The sequence below is a fragment of the Falco naumanni genome, chromosome 5 (assembly GCF_017639655.2).
Source record: "Falco naumanni isolate bFalNau1 chromosome 5, bFalNau1.pat, whole genome shotgun sequence".
Lineage (NCBI taxonomy): Eukaryota > Metazoa > Chordata > Aves > Falconiformes > Falconidae > Falco > Falco naumanni.
Window position 1 is genome coordinate 41,114,476 of NC_054058.1, and position 26,447 is coordinate 41,140,922.

General features: G+C 35.2%; 1 protein-coding gene across 1 annotated transcript in view; it reads left to right on the forward strand.

Moving 5' to 3' along the window:
• Positions 1-26,447, forward strand: part of LRRIQ1 (leucine rich repeats and IQ motif containing 1) — a 113,582-nt gene that overhangs the window by 14,298 nt on the left and 72,837 nt on the right. Inside the window, exons 10-15 of the mRNA XM_040596293.1 lie at positions 4,911-5,104; positions 5,908-6,035; positions 12,168-12,241; positions 12,538-12,631; positions 16,732-16,908; positions 25,380-25,856. Of these exons, the coding sequence (XP_040452227.1) occupies positions 4,911-5,104; positions 5,908-6,035; positions 12,168-12,241; positions 12,538-12,631; positions 16,732-16,908; positions 25,380-25,856 (1,144 nt within the window). The remainder of the gene's footprint in view (positions 1-4,910; positions 5,105-5,907; positions 6,036-12,167; positions 12,242-12,537; positions 12,632-16,731; positions 16,909-25,379; positions 25,857-26,447) is intronic.

Sequence of the window (26,447 nt, forward strand, 5' to 3'; positions counted from 1 at the left end):
GAAGAGCTTTGCTGCATGTAAGTGGAGAAGCCAGTTTTTTGTTTTTAGAATGATGTATGTCTGGAGGACCATGTTAGTGGTCCTCCAAAAGCAACATTAACAGTTGGGAAAAGGTAGTAGTAAATTGCCAAATCTTTACTTGAAAAGGAGCTCACAAGGCTTGAAAGTCACAAATTTCCTTCAAGAAGGCAACACATCAGATAGAATGGAACTAGATTTAACAGCCTCCCTGTATTCTAGGGACCTGGGTTTTGGTGCATGACATGCTGTAAAATTTGTAAAGGCCACCAGAATACAGATGGCTATATAACATCAGTATTATAGTCTTAACAGAGATAAATCTTCAAAGATTTGTCTACTGAAATAAAATCTTATGGCCTAGGAAAAAAATTGCATATGATGAACTAATTAATTTTGTATAAATTGAAACACGGAATCTGAAAAAGGGATTTTCTAGTTGTACTCTTAGTTATGCTAAATCTAAAGATGTTACTTGGAAAGAGTGCAGAGCTGGGAATGGAAAGGAGATAAGAAGATTTCAATTTTGATTTTGAGAAACATAACCCAGCAACATGCATTTGCAGCCCAGAAAGCCAACCAAATCATGGGCTGCATCAAAAGATGTGTGGCCCGCAGGTCAAAGGAGATGATTCTCTCCCTCCATTCCACTCTTGTGAGATCCAACCCAGAGTACTTTGTTCAGATCTGATGCCCCCAACACAAGAAGGACATGGACCTGTTGGAGTGAATCCAGAGGAGGGCTGCAAAGATGATCAGAGGGCTGGAGCCCCTCTCCTATGAAGACAAGCTGAGAAAGTTGGGGTTGTTCAGCTTGGAGAAGGGAAGGCTCCAAGAAGGCCTTATGGCAGCCTTTCAGTACCTAAAGGGGGTCTACAAGCAAGCTGGAGAGGCACTTTTTGCAAGAGCATGTAGTGATAGGACAAGGGGTCATGGCTTTAAACTGAAAGAGGGTAGATTTAGACTGGATGTTGGGAAGAAATTCTTTACTGTGAGGGTGGTGAGGCACTGGAACAGGTTGCCCAGAGAAGCTGTGGATGCCCCATCCCTGGCAGTGTTCAAGGCCAGGCTGGATGGGGCTTTGAGCAACCTGGTCTAGTGGAAGGTGTCCCTGCCCATGGTAGGGGGGTTGTAACTAGGTCATCTTTAAGGTCCTTTCCAACCCAAACTGTTCTATGATGCTATGGTTTATTTGTCTTAATTTAAACATTTGAAGTTCTTTAAAGTATGTGGATATACATTCTTTTCCTGCTGGACAGCAGGAAAATAATGATAATGTAGAACAATTATTAAGATGATAGATGAAACATTCACATAAAAAATTTATACAAAGTTTTGCACTATTAAAAAAAAAAACACTGAAACAGTATGAACATGGATAATATGATTCCATGATAAATAACAAGGCACAGCAAACAGGAAATGTGAAAGCTTAAAAAAAGATAATCTGTAGATTTAGAGGGTTTAATAGTGATATTTTTAATATTTTTTTGCTAATATGTGCAAATTTGGAATGTTAGTACTTGTGAACAGAGTTTATAATACCTGAGAATAAAGGTACCGGAATATCCATGTTTACTGTAAAAGCATATCACTACCCTAATGAGAAACAATTAAATCAACTGGTTAAGCTTCATCTGTATCCTTGTGGCAAATAATGCTGGATAAGATTCTTATTCAGATTTATCTCATTTGATAAGTGTCCACAACATGACTGTAAGAATGATGCAGTATTAGTCGGTGGCATTTAGGAATGTGGCATCTGTGTGGAATGTACTATCTTTGCACAGGCCAAGTCAAGTAAAATCATCTTGTATTTTCTGTTTTTTTGCAGTGTGCTGCCATATTTACTGAATCTTTAATGAATTTAAGTGGGTAAATGTTCACAAAAATCAGCTTGGAATCTGTCTTTCTGCTTTCCAGAATTGCTTTGAGGGTCTCTGGTTAAAACAGGTGTATAATACAGGATTTATTTCATATAAAAACATATTGTTTATAAGTAGTCACCTAGAATGCACAAAAATGGATTTGTGGGGTTTAAGAAGTTAATGTGTCCCTCCATCTGTAAATCCTGCAGGATGTCCCTCAGCAATTTTGGAAGCTGCAGTACTGTGAAATATTCTCCATTCATTCAGCTTTAATAAAGCTTTTCCTAAATATTTTTTTCCTAAGAAGTAAGGCTTATTTATGTTTGTAATACTCCTGTTTTAATAACTTATTGTAGGAAACTTCAAGCATACTATAATTTATTTTTTCTTTTTCCTCCTCTCACTGAAATATAGCATCAGTAGGGAAAAAATTAGTGTTGCCAGAAAAGCCTTAAAAATAACAGTAAAATTATGAGAACTATGTCTCAGTTATGCCTTTCCAGTTAAGAACTGATCAAAAATCAAGTAATTGTGTCAGCAAACACTGAAGTTCAGTGCATATGTTTGTATTTTGAAGATGAATGCTTTACTTAACAATTTTCTTACACAATTTTGACATTAGTCATAGAATATGCTTTTTTGTAGGATGTCTATATTGCCAGAGTGTGTTGGCTAAAATCCTGGCAGTGCTAAGAATAGCAGTGCATAACTGTAGATAGTCATAAATGCTTCTTTGGACCTACTTTTTTTGAGAAAGCACATAGAGGGTTTTTTATCAGACATCTTTCAGTTTGGGGCTTTTTTTATGTGGTTTTTCATCTTCATGTTCACTGTCAGCTTTCACTCTTCTCTTGTCATTCATCTTTGTCCCACATAGAAGTTATTTCAGAACTTTATTGATAGCTAAGATAAAGTCCTTAGCTAACAGACTCCAGCTGCGCTTTGCAAATTGCTAAGAGCTACTTATATAAAGGTTCTCCACAAATCTTGCTGAAACCATATGTTTTTCAACAGAATGTATTTTTCCATATACTGCTATAGCTGTTGTTAGTTCCATCATATGTAAAACAGACAATATCTTCTGGAAATGTGCAGAAGACTTTAATGCTTATTTTTAATTTTGCCTGTGTGCAGAAGAAACATTAAAATGCCATCTGTATGTATTACATTATTCTCTCTTGTGTATACTTCTGTTGGACTGCATTTGATGGTTCCAGAATAGATTGTGATCCCAATGTATATGGCCTTGGCATGTCTGTTCCAAATGACATTCAGTCTAATTATAAACAAGATAGATGAGGAGAAGAAGATGTAGAAAAGGTGCTTTGTGCAGCATGCAGAATAGGAGATTTCCAGATCCTGTATAAACTCCATGCCTTTTCTTACTGTGTGTGCAGTCTCTCCTCTTTGTTCTACTCCAGACTAATTCAGAGCTTTTAAAGTTTCCGGTACTGGTATGCTGATAAATTAAAAGTGGAGATTTAAGGACTGCTCTTGTGAAAAGTCTTGGGAGCTGTGAATGCTGCCTGTAAACGATATTCTTTTGCGACCACTAGATGGTGCTGGTTCCTTTTTTGTTTTTATCCCAACATAAAAGAATGCAGATGAGGCTCTTGCAGTCAGAATAGTATGTCATGGGCATGTTTGAAATTCTTTCAGAATAATTAAAGGTTTGATATTTATTTCCTAAAGTAGGGGGTTTTGAAGTTACAGCGTGGCATATTTTTTTTTTAGATTTAGGGTGCTGTCTCTTTAATATCAGGCAACTGTTATTTCCACTAGGGGAGTTCCATTTTTAAATTACTGTGATTTGAAGGCCTATATTTGATTGGTTTTTTTTAAAATGTATTGCTAGTTTTGGCATTTGTTTTTTTAATTTCTTCTCCTTACAGATAATTTTCTTTTTTAATTCTTCTGTATTCTCAATAACGTATGGTACCAGCTGGTCTCTGGTCTCATAAACCAATTTATTCTCAGAGGACAATCACAAAGACATTCAGTTCTGTAAAGCTTTCTCAGCTTCATTTGGGAACTTGGGAAGTCTTGGGTGAGAGAAAGATGAGACCAAGTATGACCTCAAACAATCCTGTGAAGAATACATGAAAGACAAGTAAATTCAGAAACTCCTTATTTTAGGTATGTTTTGTAAAGGGTGTCCCTTCACAGGCATTTTACTACAGAGATACAGAAAAACTGCTTGGACCTGTAGCAAGTCAGATGCATCAGTGCCATTGCAGAACATCTAGCATGTGTAAGACCATAGAAAGACAGTGTGATTTTTGCCATTGTAAGAGGATGATTTGGGAAAAGTTCTGTGAAAGAAACAGACACTGACAGGAACCTTTTCCTTTGCATCTTTTTGGGGTAGATATCACACACAATCTTGCTCTTTGCACTTGTTGGCAGGAGTTAATCTGTCGAGAGTGTAATGGGTCTAGAAATACAGCTTTATACTTAAAGGCACTGAGTTTTCTTTATAATTTTAGTCATTAAAAACATTTTATGCCATAGTTCCTTAAACAAGATGCACTTATATAATAGAGGTGATGTTGGCCTATATTTTAATGCAATTTGTTCTCACCTCACTGATAACTTAAAAAAATCTTCTAAAATGATAAAAAATAACTTTTAATCATAAATACTGTTTCCATTCTGAAGGGTGATTTCAGGAGGGCTGTTAGCATTTCACATAGCCCATAGATTCTAAGTAGCAGTTATAAAATGCTTAAAGCATAATAAGTATAGTTTTTCACTAAAAGAATGTTCTATTCCAACAGAAGTGCTAAAGAGGTTATGAACTATTATTATTGCTTGGTTAACAGGATCAGAAATTTGAACTATATGCATTGTATATTTGATAGGGTCAAAGTACAGTAACTGTTTTTAAGCCTTATACAGGACTAATATATTAATGGTTACTATAGATAATATAAATACATTGAAAGTTCAGTTTTCTTAGTATTTGAAAACCAACAGATTTTTGTTTCATTATGGCTTGATTCAGCTAAAATCTTTAATTTTCAGGTGGTCTGGAGTCATTGAAAAATCTTCAGCAATTAATTGTGGACCATAATCAGTTAATCAGCACAAAAGGTCTTTGTGAGGCACCTACTCTTGTTCACCTAGACTGCTCTTTCAATCATCTCACACAAGTTGAAGGCATTGAGAATTGTGGCCTACTTCAAGTTCTGAAGTTGCAAGGCAATAACCTCCAGGAGGTAAAAACTTTGAATTTAGTGGCTGTTGTGCATACATCTTTGTTAACAGTCATATTTTTCAGAATGCTGATCATGCACTCATTGTTTGCTGTGGGATATTTCATGCTCTTAGGCAATAGGCTTTTTCTTCCCCTATTAGAGGGAGGTTTTTCAAAGGTAGAAATGGCTAACAGTTAAGTACTTTCTTGCTCCTAAGTCTTTGAAAAAGTGGCCCTCAGTAATATTTCCCTCCTTCGTTTACAGCATCTAGTCTTCAGTTTGTATTACATGATGTTGATTCTCTTTTTAAAATGTAACAAAATATTATTATCGTTATGTATAAATAATAGTTCAGGCTGTTTGAATGTATGCTGATCTTCCAGAAGTTGATAGAAGTCTGTGCTGCAGCATTTAAAATAGGAAGGTAGTTTCTAGCTGTACACTTAGTCATATTTACTGGCAATGATTCTCTTATGAATCCGAGAGATGAAAACCATTGTCAATAAGCAGCAAATAACAACTTGGCTAAAAAAGAAAGACTGGCTCTTGGGCTCTTGACTTTTTTTTCCCTTCTTTTTTTTTTTTTTTTTTCCCTGTACTGACTATTTAGACTAGGTAGAAGACATTAAAAAATATTCACCACCTGATACACAGAAATTATGTGTGACAACTGGTACGTGCATAACAAGGAAATTATATATATATCTCCAAAATGTGTTTTTTGCTTGTATTTAGTAATGATTTATGAAAAGCATCTGGTAAGCATTCCATTATTGTTTCTCTAATTTATATTAATTTTAAGTAACCATCTCTTTTCTGTTTAGCTTCCAAGACTGGAAAATCATGTTCTCCTAAGAGAACTGTATTTGGATGACAATAGCATTTCTGCTATGAGAATGCTTTCTTTGTATTGGTTGCCTTTATTGCAGATTCTTTTGCTGTCTCAAAATAGGTAAGCAAGAAACATTCTTCCACCTAAAAAACGCATACAGAGGAATTTGCTAACAGAGAACACTTACCTGAAAAGTATAATTCTCAGTATGGTTAAAATATCACTATCTTTTCCAGATATTCTTTGAAAATATGAGGTTGACAAGTAATGATATTGGCTACCTTTATCTAAGAAAATTTGAAACAGCATTAAATATGAAAAGTATTTTTTTCTATTAGATGTTATACGAAAATAATTTTTGAGCATTGTGGCATTATTAAAACCATGTTGTTTCTTTCTTTCCCTTTCTTTAGCAATTGTTTCTAGAGTATGTCTGTCAAACTTCATATTTCACAGCTAGCTTATTCAAAACAGACTCTGAAGGCATGGTTAAGTGCAACTACTAGAGTTAAAAAGGACAAATGAGAATGTTGAGTTTTATTTTAATACATATGTTAATGCCCTCCAAAACAAGCATAGTTGCTTTAAATCAGTCGGAAAGGTATAAAAAGTAAGGATCAAGACAAGCAGCATAAAACTGGATCATGCACTCAAGTACTCTGTAATAACCTTTCTGTTCATTTTCTAAACTAGTCTGTACAATTGCAGAGTTAGAATGACCAGATATTCTGGAGTCAAAATTCTGATTTACCCACCCCCACCTCCTTTTTATCAATTTAAATACTGCTACAAAAATAAGGAACAATTATAATTTATAATGTGTTAGCAGTAAAATGAATTTTAAGTTAGTATTTAAATTAATTCTTTTTCTATGCTGTGACCATTTCACTCTGAAGAAGATTGATCTCTGCTAACAAATGGAATATACTCTATTACAATATACAGAATATACTCTCTGAACTAATCACTTCACTCTCCTGTTAGTGAACAGGAGATGCTTTTAAAGTGTGGTTCATCTGTCATTTTCAGCTGTTTTCTTTGAGGCTAATCATACCCCGTAACTATCTGTTCATCTTCATTGACTATTAAGAGAGTTAAAATGATGAGCTTGTACGTAGGTGTTCACATTTGAACAGATGAATCCCATCCTATGTGACATTCAGTTCAGCAGAGTCAACTGTAGCTGGGAGCCTGTGGGAGAAAAGATTTGTAAGACTGAGTCCTGTTATTATAAGGAATACCCTTCATGGAAAATTTGTATTATTTCAATATATACAACCTATATTGTTATATAACTTTTCTGATTGGTTTTATATCATCTTTAATTAATTAGTATGCATGTACTCTCTTGGAAATAATCTAATCTTCAAGTTGCTGGGCTTGTAGGGTTTTCTTTTTTAATTCTTCTAGAGTTTGGAGAAAGTGCTGTCTGCCTGCGATTAACAAGAACATTATTAGTTAAGTGTTAGATTCTGAATCACACATACTGATTTAATTCAGGTTCTTCACAATTTTTTTCCTTGTCCTGTTTAGTTTTTTGTGGAATGTGCAGTAATGTGGCTCTATCTTCTTGTAGTTTCCTCCTCTTCCTCTGGTTTTGTTTTGGTTTTGTTTTTTTGTTAATATTAAGGTCTAGCTATGCTGTGTGTAGTAAAAAGTTTTCCAAACTGTTTGAAGGCCTCATATGCCTGCTAGGGAGAAGACAAACTCAGGAGCACAGTCACACAGTCTCAGGCATAGCTTGAATGCAGCCTCTGGAGCTAGGTTGTGCTGGATTGACCATGTACTTTATGTCTCTCACCTATCCCATAATCCTTCAAACTTTAACGTCCATTGTAGTAGTGCTTATTCTGGTTTTCCAGTGGCCAAGCTGAGAGACAGTGTTTGGTCCACTGAATATTTTTCAGCTGGACTGGGAGAAAGCACATTTTTGCATCAGCAAACCGGATGTGCTGAAAATAACCACACACCTCCTCCCCAAACAATTCCTTTTCTTTCCTTGATGTATCTATAGCTTATGTCAAATCTTTGTGACAAACAGGACAAGATAGCCTTAAATGCATATTGAAAGCCTCAAAATTCCTGGCATTTCAGTAGCCTGCTCTGTTACGCTCACTTTATGTACACTTATAAGCAGCTCCATATGTGTGGGCTATAGCATAAGTAACTAGATGTTCTATAGAAACAGTGAATGTAATGGAGTAAGCTGTTGAAAGAAAAGCTGTTTCTTTACTTTTATCCTACAGCTAGTGCAATTTTGTGAATTTTTTTTGAGCATGCACTGAGTGCCATTTCCTTTTTACCGATTGCAGGAAGCCCATATAATGGTAATGCTGTGAATCTGTATTCTTTCTAAAATCGAGTACTGTGAAAAGAAAATTCTTACACTAATTTACAGGATTTTTTTATTCCTGAGATGTTTTGTCTGTATCATAAACCAGAAACTGCCAAAGATAAAACTCAAAAAATCAATTGTTTTAAACCTACACCCTAGCAACAATGAATTATAATATAATAGGTAGTGACTAACTCCTTCAAATATAAAAATGGCAGTTATTTCACCATTACTGTTTTTTTAAAGTATTTTATTGTGGCTTTTACATACAAAGCATATGCTTGGTCAGTGTGCAATTGACCAAAGCCAATAATGAGTATCCTCTTTGACTTAGTTACTGCAGAATTGGGACTACGAAGATTCATGCTCTTCTATTACAGCAGCTGGAGAACACACTGTTAAGTTAGTTTTTAAAAGGCACGTTTTCTTTGTTCTGCTGTGGATAAAGATTTAAGTGTAGGAGAGAAAAACCATGTCCCTGGGACTGAAATTAATATGTATTTAATGTGTTAAGAGTTCATGTGGTATTTATATTTACATGTAATCCCATGTAATTATGTAGCTTGTTAATGTCTTCTTCATTTAAAAGTTTCACAGTGAGACACTAAATCAATCTGCTGTTCAGGTAGATACTACTTTTTTTTCCCTTTTCTTTTTTCTTTTTTTCTGTTTTCCAACTTTAAATAAACAAATCTGTCCCTCTTAAATTTTTTTATTAATATGGCAAAGTTCTTTTTTTGATGTCTCTTGTGTTTCATTAAGATAGCCTAAGTGTGATAGATAAAAAATTAACATTTAGAAAAATTCAGTCATCTGCAAAAATTCCTTTTTTGGGGAAACAGATCTAGCCAGAATCAAATTCTTTCTGAACGTATTGCTCCCATGGTTTTGCAACTAGGTGCATATTATTCCTAAAAGTCTTATAATAGAAATGCCAAAATGTCAGCTCAATTCTTTCTTAGTACATATTGTTCTCCGTGCTTAAATATATATGCTATCTATGGTTTTTGCCTAATTTCTCAGATGTAAGTGTTGAACTCACTGTCATTGCAAGCCATCATGTTTTGAGAATTTGACTACTTTTCAGAGTCATCATAATAAATCTAAATGTCATTGGATGTTGAAATAAGTCAGTCATTAAAAAGCTATACTTATGTGTAGTGGTTTTCCCTATCCCACCCTTACCAGTCTAGATATTTTTGATCAATTCCAGTAATTCTTCACTGGTGATAAGTTTATCTCTAAGTATGTGGCACCATGGGCAATACAGTTGAAGTACTGCCTGCTGGATTATTCAAGAAACAAGTGGCTGACTGATTTCCTACATTATATTTGATTGCTACTTATAAATATATTAACTATTGCAAATTAAAATATTTATTAAAATATTTTTATTTTTAAAGAATGAGAAAGTAATATGGGCTTTACTTAAAGGTCTGGATTAATATACACTTATTTTTAATTATTTTGCCCTCCTTCCTGCTAACCTTTCATTGACATCAGCGATAATTTTTCTGGGGAAAAGCAAGATACACAGGAGGATTTGGACCATCCTGAGCAGTAAATGCTATTCATGTTCAGAATAGAAATCTGTTATTTTCTCTGATGCATACTTAGAACTCTTCTAGTGTCTTAAGTCTTGCTTTCTGACAGAATTTCTGTGTCTGTCTGTGTCCTGTCCTGCTACAGCCTTAAATGGGAGCAGAAAGAGGAAGCTATAGCTTGCTTTTTGGTGAATTTTACTTTTGTGTCTTCTTTGTAATTTACCTCTCTCTTATGCCCAGGGCTAATGTGACAAGGTCAAGTAGTATTAAGTTTTCAGTAATGTCCTTTGTCTTTCTGGTTTGAATTTTCTTAGGAAAAAAATTAACAAAGAATGTCAGTAAAGGGAAAGCTATAGAATGACGGGAAAATATTTTAACTCTTATAATGCCACCAGCAGACAAGGATACTCCAGCAGACAATTTCTAATTCACCACAGCATATACTGATGAAGATCCAGAGAACTCACTCATTATAAATAAAAAAATACTGCATTATCTTTCATCTCTTGTGCAAAGTACAATGTTTATTTTCTTGGATATTTCTGAATATGTGAATCTATAATCTGAGTCATGGATTTTTAATCTTTGCAGCCATACTGTTAGCCATTAATATCTATATATATTTGTGTACTATTGGCTAGTCATGAGAATCTAAAATGGTGATATATGTAGTACTATGTACAGATCTGCATAGAAGGCGATGCCTTTTAGAGTTAATACTTGATATTTATTTGATTCCATGGAAAACTGGCAGGGAGGTAATAGAGCTAAACAGGACTAGAACCAGGACTTTACAATATGGTTTGAGAAGGAAATAGAAGTATAGTGACGTATACTCAATTAGCTTTATGACTGTTTCTCTGAATTTACTATTAAAATGTTATGTTGTCATATAGAAATACTTGTCAACTGAACATGGAAATTATTTACTTCTGTTTTGCATATAGTAAAATTACCAGTAAGATTAAAAAATCTACAACCAATTTGGTCCAGAATTTGTGTACCAGAGTTAAATCTAGCTCTGCCTTTCAGTTGTAATGCCTGGCCACACATTCCAGCAACAAGTAAGCATTTTTGGCTCTGACCACTTGTAAGTTCGTGGAGTGAGTGGGTGTTGGTTTTTTGCATGGTCATGTTTCTGACCATAAGAATTCTTGTTTATAGCTTTCAGTGGCACCATAACCCTCAGAAAGTACTGCTTTCCATGAAAATTAGCAGTCATAAAGTGACCACACACGTTGCCATTGGTGTTGCCATTCTCTTCTTATGCTTAGGGCTTGTCCTTACAGAAGTGAAACAAGTTATCTAAACATGTATTTTATTTTATTTTTTTAAGATACAGTTGATTTAGTATGTGCTTATACATAAACATTCCAGTTTTAGTTGAAGACTGGGATTTTTTTGCATCTTGGTTTTAATTTTTCCTTCCTCTTTCATTTAACATAAAACAAAATAAACTTTTAAAACTGAAAAGCGATATTTGGAAATAGCCTGGCAACTTACCGAACCATTCAGCATTCATTCCTAGCTGCACCAATGCAAGTTTTGTAAGTAAAGAAACTTGAATAACACTGGAAAATAATGTTTTAGTAGTAGAGGTAATACACATCTTACAGTCCAAAGTCCTTTGTACAGGTGAATTTCAGCTCATTTCAGCTCTTGCATTTACTCTTCAATACTACAAATAAGAATTTTGTCATGGTTTTACTACTGCTTTGCTGCTTTATTGCACAAGAAAAGCTCTGATATGCCAGAACAGCAATTCCATAACTGTCTGTATAACAGACACCTGTTTGACACTGTGTTACAGAAAGTAGTAAGACAGAGGAAGCACTGAAAATATATTACAGGACAGTGCAGCCTTAACTTGTTAAGAAATACAACTCTGACAGCAATTATGTTAGTTTCAGGATCTAGAAAATGTGTTGAGTGGAGAAGAGAAAAAAAAAACTGACAAGAAGTTTGACCAATGAGAAACTAAGGGAGAGAGGAAAAGCAAATTTTATTCTCCAGAATCAGGGCCTTCTGTTAGTTTCATTCTAGTTATGGTGCCTAGTGAAAAGCCAATTGAGTTGTGTAAATTTTACAAGACTTCAGATCCCCAGCGCTAAATGCAAGAAACAGAATTAAATATTTACCAGATAAAACATTAATGAGTAAATATTAAAACCTGAGCTACAGAGAAGGCTAATAAATGCTTTCAATTTAAAATTTCAGTAATTAATTTTAGCACCTTGGATAGCTAAATGAGTATTTTCATATGTAAATAAGCAAATTGTCATAACTGTAAAAGGTTCCAGTGCCTTTCTGTTCATGAACTGTTGCTTTATTTACTTGAAAAAAAAAAAAAAATCTCTTCTGTTTTGTTCTTAGATTAACTGAGCTTGTGCCTTTAAATTCATTTGTATCTTTGGAAAAGCTGGATATCAAAAATAACTGTTTGTTAGGTGAGTTGTATAAAGAACATAAAACCTCATCCAAACAAGAACTTCTTTATTAGATTATGAATTTATTTGAATGTGATTGCTCCAATTTATTTATGAGACATTTATACAGAAAACATATAAATATTTTCCAAACATGAACATTATAGATATTAATTATAACTATATAGTATAAGTAACAGAATAGTTTGTTGTACTTCATGGGTTTGGTACATTTTACGTTCATGTAAGATTTTATGAGAAATATTATGGTTCTAAATTCAAATTCATATTTAATTTTCTTTCCTACTACAATACAGACCTTAAAGATGTCATTACATGGCTAAGTGGCTGTCATAAACTAAGGGAGTTGTCACTCAGTGGAAATCCTCTTCTCCAAGACAGGAATTGGAGGTAAGAAAAATTTGTTAAATCAAAAGATCACTCAGGCAAAAACTAGGCGTATATACTTCTTGCTCATCAATAACAATCAGCCAAGAACTTGGTGTATGTATGTTAGTTAAACAGTAGAAATGAGGTAAGTATGAACATTACCACAAATTGGAAGACAATTACATGAAAATAAAACAAAATACAATTCTGAGATCTTTATTTTCTAAGAATTCCAGCTTTTAGTTTTGTTCAAACAAAAATCTTGATGTTTGAACTAGTACTTCAACCTTAATAAGAAGCCGTTTGTGCTAAAACTGGCAGTGGTCTCTGTATGCTGTTTAATTATTATCCTACATGAGTATTTTTCTTTATGACAGTTTTTTTTAGGCAAATAAAGAAATTATAAAGATGGTATAGGCCTTCTCTGTGCTGTTTCTTTGTAACTGCTTCTTTGTCCATTGATCACAGTGTCGTCTTTTTCAATATGAATTCTAGTTATTCCTCTTTACTGACAAATTTACCACCTTTGTTAACTGACTTTTGTCTGACCCTTATTACCCTATTGCACATTCCATTAAAACTTCTACACAAAGGCATAACCATCCACTCAATCTTTTTCTCCTTCTCTTTCATCTGCACTGTTTCAAACCTTTATTTTTTCTCTGATTAATTATGTTCTTTCACTGCTCACTTGCCCTTCTCAGAACCATTACTTCCATGTCTATCATGTACCTTCTTGTAGTTTCTGCTTTGCTGTCTTGTTTTTTTTTTATTTACTCCCATCACTTCATCCATTCACTGCGTAACAGTCTTGCTGCTGTGACAAGTTCACACTGCACATAGAGAAAAGGTGGTGTCTGTAATAAACGTATCATTGAATCCTTGACTTACTATCTTTTAAGGAAAAAAAATTTAGAAGAAGAAAAAGTTGGAATGAATGGTTGATTTTTGCTTAGACTGTTTTCTTGTTCTGAGAATTCCTTATCTTTACACCAAAAATTAATAGCTCTTATGATTATGAAAGAGACATAGGTATAAAAGGAATGCTGTTCTTTGCTCTCCAGTGAGGTATAACACTCATAATCTGAAAAAAAAAATAAAATAAAAATTAAAGAGCTGGTCCTAGAGGCTATTATAGATATATATATATAAACTGGATAGAGTAGAAAGGCAACTTGACATATGAAATGAGACGCAGTCACCAGAATCTCTGATATGAGTAGTTGTGATGGGATTGTATTTGCAAGCCATATGAATAAAATTGTGCATGAGTAGGGGGGGTTTTGTGGGGTTTTTTGGGGGGTTGGTTTTTGTTTGTGGTTGGTTTGGGTTTTTTGTATTTTAGTAGAAGTCTCCTGGTTTTTTGAGAATTCTCTGGTCTGATATCCTGTATGTATGGGCCAATGCTATCAAAACTTAAAGCCGTTTGAGAGAATTGCTCAGCAAAAGGACAGTTTTTAAACTTTAATTTAAAACTTTAAAAAAATTAAAAATTTAACGTGAAGTGTTCTTTCATCTTCCTTAGAATTAATAATTTCTAGTCTACCAGCCTTCAAGAGCAGAACGACAAGTTGGAAATGCAAGTTTAGATTTTTAGGTGATGTTCAAGAATATGTGTTGAAATGGTAGTGTCTTTTAGTGAACTTTTACCATCATTTAATTAAACATACAAAGAAGAATTTAATTCTTAAGAATTTAAATCATTACCAAGTCTTTCAGCTAAGGAAATAAAGTATTTACCTAGGAAATTGTTGACATAATAAAATGTCTGAGGAAGTAAAATAAGACACAACCGTTGGACTTTTATTTTGGATGTAATTATATCAGGTGATTGAAGTTTTGTGTTTTTTAGAAAAATATGATTTTTTTAAGCTAAGCAATTTTGAAGAATGGCCAAAATTGTTCCTTGTATAATATCAAGTCAGTTAAATTTGAGACTTTACACTGCAATGTTATACAAGAATGTGGTTAGATAAATTGTGTTCACATTTGCTATATTAGATTACCTAGTATAACAACAGCAAATTTTGGGGTATATGTGTTTTGGAATATATGTTATATTTTAAGACAAAAAGCAAAAAAAAAAACCCACCCTTACATGTGCATCTTCCATTAGAAGATTTTTGTACAAATTTTTGATTAGTATTCCAATGGAAAAAAACATCTATTTGAAACTTTTGGTTGGAAATATTTGAGTAGTTTAAGAGATAGGTTTACAAATACATTTGTTGGTTTGTTTGGTTTTTAATGAGCAGACTTATTTGCACTCCTGTGGTTCCTGCCGGTAATTTTGTGAATAAAATTCAGTGACTGTGACAATATTTTAAATTCCCACTATTTTACAGCACTAACTACTGTTTCATTTCTAACCTGGAGGGGAAAAGCTTTCTGAATTCCAATTTAACTATAAGAACTGACACTTTAGATTGCTTGACCCAATAGAGCTTTTGTGATTAGACAAGAGATTCATTTGTCTAAAGGATTTAAAGTATGGGATACTATAAAATATGGATTTGCTGAATACAGCATTGACCGTAACTTCAGGCAATATGTTCCAGTGAACTTTACATAACCCCTTGATACCAACAAAGGAATTAGTTGTAAAATTTCCCAATTGGTTTTGTACTTTCATGTCCAGCCAGTGATAACACCAACACAAGTGAAGTAGTAAGAAATTGCTTTTTAAAAATTAAACCCTGGGATCAGTCTGAGGACTCCTAGGGGAATGTGTTTCAATGCTGTAATGATTAATAGAGCCTCTTAAGTGACAGAATATTCACCAGGAAGTTTTCACTAAATGAAATATTGACTCAGCCCTTCACCAGGAGAAACCCAGCTGGAAAAACTAGTGTTGAGATCCCATAGCTCTAAGACACACTACTTCCAGCATCAATCAACTTCGATATGGCACTTTTTTGATGCATCACTATTCAGCATCAGCTTTGGTAATTTCTCCCTGTTTGTTCTGTCTTATCTACACCCGTTGTTTTATTCCAAATGTATTTCGGACAGTGTTATTCTTACATTAATGGGCAGCAGAGAATGTAAGTTTTATATTTGCAAAAAATTAATATTCTATTCTATTGAGCTACGTTTTGGAATATTCTATCTCAGTTATAGAAACATTCTCTGATTTTAAACTTAGTCTGTGTTGTCTGAGCTGAGTAACAGTCCTTTACTTTCAGAGAATAGTCAGGGAGTTCTAAATTGTTGAAAACAGTATTATCTTCTTTACTAAGGGGACTTACAGCCTACAGTAAGTGTTCTTTCAAGAGTTCTGAAGTATTATTTAAAACTAACTTAATGAAAATATTGACTGTTGATGTATTGATTTAAACGATTTTGCAATCTTGGAACTTTCAACAAACATGGTGTGGTATAAAAAATATGTGAAAAAAGGTTGCAGTACTAGATTATATTTCAAAATAACCTAAAAGAGAGAGCATTGATGGTATGGATTTTTTTAATTGATACATATTGTTTTCTTACATCAGTGGCCCCAGTTGTCTTTTTCATAACAAGGAAATGTCATATCTGCTGTCATCCCTTTCACTGACCCAAATGCAATATTTCAAAAGTGAACTTTTTCCTGTCAGTCAGACAGAATATCATATTGCTTTGTCTGGTATATGCAAATGGTAAATGCAGCAAGACTGACAATGTTTAGTACTCTGTGCAGTTTTTAAATCTAAACCTTTCAATGTGTCAACAAAATTTGAGCTGTATCTTAATCCCATGACTTAATTTGTTGTGTGCCCTACTAATCAAATGCATTACAGGTGCCTATGCACAAGTGTGTCAAGTTTTCTTGTTATTTAAGTAGGGAAAATGCTAGCTCTGGTGAATTGAGAATGTTGCCATTGATCTCCCTGGGGTCAGTGTTTCAGCAGTGGTCCTTGTGCCAATAAAGCATTAAGAAATCTTGCTAAGTTCTGTGGTTAATTAAGAATAAAGTTTTAGTTAATATATAAACATATGAAATAAGGACAGATATATACAAATACTTAGGGAAACTGTCATGTTCTGTCTTGTTAGATGTTTATATCAATAAAGTGGGAGTTCTAGCATTAGATATATATTAATTTTTTTTGTAAAACTAATTCTGACTCTCTTTTTCTAAGGCCTTCTGTGTCTAAGGTCCTTCCTAGTTTACAGGTTCTTGATGGTGAAGTCTTAAGGTGTCACAGTTTACCCACAACTGAAAGAATCAAAGGATCAGAATCAAGAACTTTTCTGGAACTTTGTCAAGTTCAAATTGAAGAAAATGTTCTACTAAAAAAAAAGGCTGCTGAACTCAGGTATGCATTTATGTGAATATAAATTGCATCCAGAAATATGTTTTCATGTATTATTAAGTGCAGTTTGGCATCTCATAAACCTTATTTAGCTTTTTGCCTAGAAATGTATTATGTTAAGAAAGAGATTAGAATCATTGACTTCAGTGCAGAGAGTACTTCAATCAGATATTTTAATATGTAGACCTTGACTTTTGATTGTTTGTTTGAGAAAACAGTTTCAAAACCTTTGAAGTAGTTTCAAAACCTTCAGTTAGTAGTAGTTGAATGAATCCATACACACAAGATAGTACAGTGGCATGCAGGAATAGTAGCTTAAATCCTGGAAGTGGTATAACCATATTAACATGATTTTCATCTTTACCTTCATAAAACCTAGTTTGGCTATTGGTGCAATATGCATGTATTTTTTTTCCCTGCATTTGTTTTCCATGTCTGTATTATTCATGTTCTAAATGATTGCAAAAGATTTGACCTCTTTTCTCTTAAAGCAGTTGATCAGATGGCTCTGTTTACAGGTCTTTGATTTTGTCATACATGCTACCTTTATTATTATTACCATGGTTAGTTGTCCAGTGACTTCATCTTAGACATATGTCCTGCTTTTGGTTAGGATAGAGTTAATTTTCATCCTAGTAGCTGGTGCAGTGCTGTGTTTTGGATTTAGTATGAGAATAATGTTGATAACACACTGATATTTTAGTTTTTGCTAGAAAGTGCTTACTCTAAGTCAAGGACTTTTCGGTTTCCCATGCTCTGCTAATGAGGGAGTACACAAGAAGCCAGGAGGGAGCACAGCCAGGACAGCTGACTCTAACTAGCCAAAGAGATATTCCATACCAATGACTGCCATGCTTAGTATATAAACAAGAGGGAGTTGGCTAGGAGGGGCCAACTGCTGCTTGGGGACTGGCTAGGTATTGGTCAGCAGGTGGTGAGCAACTGTATTGTGTGTGACTTGTTTTTCTTGGGTTTTATTTCTCTCTTTTTTGTTGTCTCCCTTTTCATTACAGATATTATTATTATTATATTTTATTTCAGTGATTAAACTGTTCTTACCTCAACCAATGGGTTCTGCCTTTTTCCTAATTCTCCTCTTCATCCCGTGGTGGGGGGAGGGGGGTGCAGGGGAGTGAGCAAGCAGCTCCATGGTACTTAGTTGCTGACTAGGGTTAAACTGTGACAACATTGCAAGTAGCATTTTATCGTTTATACCTGCTATCTTCATCATTTTGCAATATCTGAATTTCTCATGTTTTCACACTTGGTAATATTGCATGTCTTCTTTCTTGCTTCCTTTTAATTTCCTAGCCAGTTCACAATATCTTTGTAGTCCTTTCAATATACAACTTGTCTGCTGATGCTTGGAAAGATAGTTTCCTTGATCCTAGCAGGTACTGAACTTTATCCCAGAGCAGGTGAAGCATGTGACATTTAACAATGCTTTAGTCTGGACTTCTTGTGTATTTTGTTGGTTCAGGAAAAGTAGCCACATTTTTTTCATAATCTAGCTGCTTTGTATTTACCTGTAAGCCCGTATATCCATGGTACCTTGTTACTGCCTACAGGTTATTACATTGATGTATTATTAGCTGTTACTAAGCTGCAATAAAATCTTCATAGCTCACAAAACAAATATATTTGAAAAGAGCTTCATATTAAGAATTAGATTTAAATTAGTTTGGGAGAAATTATATAGTGCAGTTTTCTGGATGTAAGGTCCAGGTGGCTCCTAGAACTCCTATGTGTTTCTCCATTAAACCCTTAAGATATGTCTTCTCTTCTGTGACTTTTGGCTTCTGATTTGCAGGTGGGAAGCTGATACTTCCTAATGTATTTACATTTTGAAAAAGTGTTCTTTCACTACTTTTTTTTTTCTTTTTTTTTTTTCCCCTCTCCTTTTTGCCTTTTAAGAAAAAGTACTCCTCCTCCTATATGGTAGATAAAATTTTCTTATTTAGAACTGATTTCATCAGTATCCTTTGCAGAAAAAAATGCCAATCTGTAATTAGTATATAACTTCTGAGAGAGCTGTAATAGAATCTAAGGACCTAGCTTTCACATAAATTTCTACAAGATAGTAAAAAATGGGAAGGAAAGATGATATTTATAAAATGTACTGGTTCATTTAACCATGGTCTGCATGAATGGGCAGCTAGGCAAGTAAGAATTCTGTTGGGTAGTCAGCCTCAGGTCATCCATTAACTATTAATAATTAATGCTCATGCTACCTTACGGAGGCTGACTTGTCTTCTAACATCTTTATCGAAGACCTGGAGCAGGAGGTGGAGTGCACACTTACCATGCTTGCAGATGACAACAATTTGGAGGAAACTGTTTACATGCTTGAGGGCAAGGCTACCATTCAGAAGGACCTAGGCAAGATGGGGAGACAGGCCAACAGAAGCTTTGTGAATTCAACAAGGACAAGTGCAAAGTTCCTTACCTTGGAAGGAGTGACCCCTTGCAACAGTACAGTCTGGGACTGGCTGGCTGAGAAATGTCTCTGCTGAAAAGAACCTCTGGATCTACATAGATAAGGAACTGAATGTGAGCCAGTGGTGTGCCCTGGTACCAAAGAAAGTTAAGAACATCCTGGGCTGTATCTACAGGATCATAGCCAGTAGGTTGAGAGAAGTTATCATTTCCCTCTCTTCAGCCCTTGTTAGTTTGCATCTGGAACAATGTGCCCATATCTTGCGTCACCAATACATAGAAGATACTGAATGGTCAGGGGGTTCAAGCACATGCTTAGGAAGATACAGCCAAGCTGTTTGAAGTGGTGCATGACAGGAGGATGAACAACAAGGATCTAAGCTGAAACAAGAGAGGTTCAGGCTGGTGTGGTTGATTGATTGCAGTCAGTAACTAAGCACCTACCAGCTGCTCACTCACTACTCCCACCACCGCCAGCAGGATGGGAGGGAGAATCAGAAGACCAGAAGCAAGAGATAAAGACAGTTTGATAAATGAAGGAAAGAGGGGAAGAAGGGGAAGGAAAGAAATAGCAAGGAAGTGATGCAAAGCAGTTGCCTCCCACCAGCAAACTGATGCCCAACTGTTCTCTGAGCAATGGCTTCCTTGCAAAGACACTCCCTCCTCTGCCCCCCTCCAAGTTTTATTACTGAGCATAATGTTACATGGCATGGAATATAGCCTTTGTCAGTTCAGGTCAGCTGTCTTGGCTGTGTTCCTTCCCAGCCTACTTGCTGAGGGGGAGAGAGAGGGCCTTGACTCTGTCCAAGCACTGTTCAGCAAAACATTGATGTTTTATCAATACAGTTTCAGTCACAAATATAAAACACAGCACTGTATGTGCAGCTATAATGAGAATTAACTGCACCCCAGTCAGTCCCAGTACAAATGGACAGCAGGAAAAACCCTTTCCTGTTAGGACAGTGATGAATTGCAACAGGTTGCCCAGAGAGGTTGTACAGTCTCTGTTCTTGAAGGCTTGCAAGAGCTGACTGGATAAAGCTCTGAGCAACCTGGTCTGATCTCAGAGCTAACCCAGCTTTGAAGGAGAAAGTTAGACTACAGACCTCCTGAGGTCGCTTCAATTGAGAATTTTTCTATGGTTATATATAAGTTTTGTTTGAAAAAGCTTGCAGGTGTTTGAGAAGAACAATACTAGGGAGCAGAATTTATGTAAATGTCTCTCCTTTCCTGAATGTATGTTTTGCGGGGAGGGGAGTGGGGTGGGGGGGTTGTGGGTTTTTTAAGGTTTTGAGAATCCATTCACAATCTTATAAATTGGTGACTTTGACATGGTTGAAGCATCTTTATCAAATTTAGTCTTAAAATGAATTTCTTGCGTGTTAAAACCCTCTGGTTTATTTTGAATAAAAGTACAGTTTATGGGTGATTTGAAAACCATTGAAAACTGCAGTTCATAAAAGGAACTCTAAACAACTTGTTTGTATATAAGCCTTAACAGCATAGCTATTATATGTACATACTGCAATACTTAGAACTAATGTGACATTGCTAAAGAACAGTCCAACAATAGAGCAAATTTCTGTCTGTTTCCCATCTTGCTAAGTTATGAGCCCCTGTAGGTGTGACCTCAAGTATGTAAGCTGCCAAAAGTAATCACTGCTTGCTTCCCTAATCCCTGTTTCATACGCCACTGCTGCCCAATTAAATTGTCTGTGCTTTCTGCCTGAAATTTCACTGTTCTTGCCATGCTTAAGAATGAAACACATTTTAAACTTAACTTTATTCTAATAAATGCTTTCTGTCACATAATCTTTAGATGTCTTGTAGTGAGTAATCATATCAAAAAAAATAACACGACACCTTGGCTGCAGTAATTTGCTTTCAGTCATCAGAGATGCAGATGTCTGGCTAGTGGAACTTGGACTTTATAAATACTATATGTATAATACAGTGAAAATGGTGGGGAATTTCATAAATGGCATTACAGGAGAAAATATTTAAACAGTTACTTCTTTCATGTGTTTGTAAGGGACTTTTGTAACCTGCAATTGAACATCAATAATGATTATTATAGAAGTTTTCCCAAAGGTAAATTAGATTTTACCACACTATTACAAACAAAAGCTCAATTAAAGTTGGAGTGTACTATTTGAGTAGTCCATGTATCAGAATTATGAAAATTGCAGTAGAGCTGCAAAGGGAAAAACATAACGTTAAGCAAAATTCTGACTAGCACACAAAGGGGTAGAATATTATTTATGATTTAGCTGCAATGGCCAGGAGAAAGCTGCCATTGCTGATTAGAACCAGTTTGTTTGTCTACTGTCCTTTTTGCCTCCAAGAGCTTTGTTCTGCTGACGTCTCCATATAGTTTTTACTGTCTCATTTGGACAAAATGATGCTCTTTGAACAACTTGGCTGTCATTTCCTACTGCAATCGCATCTGCAATTCTATACAAAATGTGTCAGTTCTGTAAGCAAGCTTCCGCTGCCACCTTAAACTTTCTAAGTGCCAACATTTTGGCTGATTTAAACTCCACTGAAAGGCCTTTAAGAATGGATAACTTGTTCTTTTCCATATCGGTTAAGTCAGCCTGTGCATGGGTCCTTATACTTCCTAGGTGGTGTCAGTGAGGGTTTGCTGCTCCCCACCTCTACTCTTCCTTCCCCGAACACTGCATGTGAAAGTAGAGTTTGGTCTAAATTAACCAAGATGACAGTGATGGATATCCTTGGTGGATTGATGTTAGGACTGAAGCTGTAGCAGGCATTAATAAATGCCTGGCTTGAATTTCTAAATAGATTAAAATCTGTTTCTAATGCTTTTATCTTTCCTCAAAGTTCCTGGAAAATCCTGGCACAAGTTGAGAGGTATTTTTTGGTAAGAAAGCTACAGGTAACTTTCTGCTCTTAGCACTTGTTTGTGAAAGTAATATCTTGGTCTTTGGGTACTATCAGGGGCAGATCTAGCACGTTGGTACATTGCTGTGAAAGACCCATCCCTTCCTCTTCTGGCTTATTATCCCATCCTCCCACTGAAAAAGCAGTATATCCTTTGTGGCTGTGCTAAAATTTACATATGTCATAAATTACTTCCACTTGTTAAAATCAAAATAAAGCTGTGGGTAGCCATTGAACATGAGAGAATGTGCTGGTCAAAGCTGGAAGCCATAAAAATTTTGCTGTAGCAAGACTGTCATATTCATCTACATTTCATTACATACTAAGCAGCCAGGCAGTATATGGATTACTGGTGCTTCCATCAGGATAATCCCATTTCTTGTTCTGGTCTAGATGCCAATTTATGCTTAAAACCTTGGCTGTATCTTAACCAAGAAGCAATTCCAGAAGAGTTAATGTGACCAGACCCCTTGACCTATAAAGCCAAGAGAGGTCTGAAAGGCAAGCAACTGATTTACTTTTCTGATACCACAATATTTCCTTTTCAGGTAGTCTTAATACTGTCATATTTCTTACCTGGTCTTCTCTTCTTCCTTGTATGTGTTTTGGGTTTTTTCCATTACGGAAGTAAATCAGGTCTGCATATTTTCCATTATAGCAGCTTCCTTTCTGTGGTTTGAACAAGTGGTCTTCAGGAATAAGTCTTCAGTGCCAAGAATGCAGTCCTTTTGAGACACTGAGAAAGCTGCAGTGCATTGATACAATAGCTCTACCCCAAGTCTATTGGATGGTTCTTTTTTTCTCCAGAGCTGCCTGAAATCCCCTTTCACCTAAGGGAACCACCAAGCTGACTGCCACCTAGCCCTCAGGCTCCATCTTAATATTTGTTATCTGTGCTTTGGAACCTCACCTTTACAGAAGAATCCCAAACACAGTTACCAAGCCACTTCATTGCTTGTAATTCTCTGAGATGTCAATACAGTTTCTGTTACAGCTTCTTGAAACTTAGGCTGATCTGACCGCCTAAAAGGAAAGCCACTGAAAGACAGAGGGGAGCCTAAAAAAATCATACAAAATCAGAGTATGGTTTTGGATTGCCAGGGAATCTGTCAGCTGGGACATGGGGTGCATGCCCACAGCAACAAGACTGTATTTTGCAACCACTGCTTGGAAAAGCTGCCCAAAAGCAGCTTCTGTGAAAAAATCAACACATAATCCCTGGTGACCATATTACTCCCTGCCTGAATTTTCAGTTGCCTGCAGCCTCCCCTCCCATTTCTGCTTGCCATATCATAGCCACTGGAAGGGTGAAAGAGCTGCTCAAGATGCCCCTACATCAGAGGAAAGGATGCAAAAGTATTCCACTCTGTACACTGTTACGGTGTGGTTTTTTTTTTTTTTTAATTTGTCTTTTTTTCAGAATGAAAAGTATACTCAAGATATGTTTTTCATACAGAAGTTTGTTTTGCCCGGTATATAAAACATTCCGGGTTTTTCCACGATATTTTAATCCTTGAATAAACAAACAAAGAAAACTAAAACAAACCAACTGGGGGGGGGGGGGGGGGGAGCGGGAACGGGGGACGAGACTGGGAAGGTGAGAATTTATTTTGGAGGTTTTTTATTTCTTTACTTTTTGGTCTTCTAACCATAGAATGTTTTGTAGAAATTTGGTAATGATCTTGTACCAAATTTGTCATCTCAAATTAGTTAAAGTATTTAAATAATGTTTTAAGTATTTCATGTTGAAGAAATTTCTATTCTTATTGTGTGGTAGGAGACAGCAAGAATTTTTTAGATTCTTAAGCACTGGTTTAAATATTTTTAGGAATTGTCGTATTTGTGGAATTAACAGGAGTAGTAGTAATGTATAATGGACAATCAAATGTACAGCTAATGCACAGTGAGTTGTGTAATTAGGCTGTGTGGATTTGGCTTCTAATTTAGCCATTCAGATTTTGTCCAATAGCACTGAGGTTGCACTAGCAGAGGAAGAGTTAGGACCTTTTTTACTTTTGTAAGATCTGATTCTGTATGTTCTTAAAAGTCTAAAAAGTCCTTAGTTGAAATTCATTAGAGGAAACAGTTGTATAAGTAAAGAGTCTTTTCACAATAAAACCTTGTAAAAGCTTCCTCTTTCAAGAATTCTTCACAATAAAACCTTGCAAAAGCTTCATCTTTCAAGAATGATGAACAGGCAGGAAAATTCTGTTGTTCAAACTACAATCTTAAGACCTGATTTTTCCAGACTCCCAAGAGAATTGATCTTATTTCTTCTTTTTCTCTTGGATTGGTGACCTACAACTGACTTTGCGCTCCTCTGAAAATAGCTGCAATTTACAGATCTCTGCATCTGTCTGTGCTGTGAAAGGAAAAGTTTCATAATTCCAAAAGTACCTGCTGCCTAATACAATGGACACTGTCCAAATACAGGCAGCTTTCTGAATCTGTAACAACTAGTTCATATTTGCTCTTACTCATCTTTGTCAGTCAGATAGTATAACACAAAGAACTAATGAGCACCAGACTTTATAGATTAATGTTGCTTCAGTCTAGTACCTTCCCTTCTATTGATAAAAATATCTATACTAAAAAAAGGTTTCTGTTTTCTGAAATTCTCTCTAGGCATTGTGGTTTGTTGGTTTGAATCTGTGTTTGGGTTTTGTTGCTGTAGTTCTAATCTAAATTTTAAAATTACTGTTGCTTTTGTATTAGCTTTCACAGTTCCCAGATAAAATTGAATCATTAAGAATATTACAGGATTTATAACAAAATGCCTCAAATCCTCTTATATTTTTGGCATCTTATGCCTCTAACCACACAGAAAATTAATAGTGAAATGCACAACTTAAGTGCCTATTTCAAACTGACTGAAAACTTAAAAAAAAAAAAAAGTCAGAGTAAAATAAGCAATCTAGTATATGTGATTATATTTGAAATACTACCAAAAAAAGAAAAATACAATTAAAATTTATAAGTACTGAAACTGGTTTTCAATCAGAATCATTACTGTTCACTGTAAGAATATGGAAACATGTAAGGATACTTGAGGTAGTTTAGAAAATAACGGAGTATATTTTTTAAAAAGCATTTAAGTCTGAAACACATGTGAAAACGTTTTTATCTTCTTTCAGGATTGCCTCTTGTATTGATTCTGCACAGGAACAATGCTGGTATTTTAATCAATTGATGAAACTTAGTATTAAACATCGTTATGCACATGAGTATGGTGAACTAAACGTTACTGATGGAGATGGACCAGTATCACTGCAAAGTCATTTAAAGCAAACATCCACTGGCTGCCTACAGGAAAATAACCTCTTTATCATGGGTGTGACAGAAAATAAACAGGTCTTGTGGGATCCTTCTGAAAGATGGATTACTACTGGCCATATTCAGGCCACATTCATTAACTCCTCCATACCTGTGCACCAAAAGGAAAATAAAGAAGATCAGAGAGTGAAGCAGAAAAGCATTGAATCTTGGGTTAATTGCAGTGGGGAGAGGAAAGACAACAATAACACATTAGCTCAAGTCACACTACAACAGTCAGTGACAGTAGCAAGTAATGTGGGAAGAGATTTTCAGTATTTTGAGAACGATACAGAAAGGTAAGACATGTCAGATTGTTTTCAGATAGACTATATGGATAGGCAATAGGAGTAAGGATTTCTTGTTTAAAAGAGAATTTGTAGTAAGAAAACAATATTTTTAAACTTACTAGACATTAAAGAGTTATATAAAGGTGATGCACCATAGACTTCCATATTAACAACAATTCTTTATGGTGTTCTATCAGTTGATATATTACAATATAGATGCATATGTACTTAAAATAATTTTTAAATACTGTATAATAAGAAAATTTGAAAACTTTCTCTCTTGGTTTCCTACCTTTTTCTTCTTTTTTTGCAGTTTATGACATCAATTCAATGACATACACAATGTTAGGGATGAAAATGCTCAATGGTTTGCAGGAATTTTGGGGCAGTTTAAACTACAAATTGGGGTAAAGCTTTTTTGATATGCTATTCATTAGGCATTCAAGATTCATCTGTGTAGTTTACAGTCAATATTGTTTAGAAGGCAAGAGGTAAAAGTTGCTTAAATCTACCATCCTGCTCCCTTGACCTTAGGCCAGTCTCCTGCTGTTGTGATGACTGAAGAGTTAAAAGTTTGCCCTGCCCTTGGTACTCCTCCAA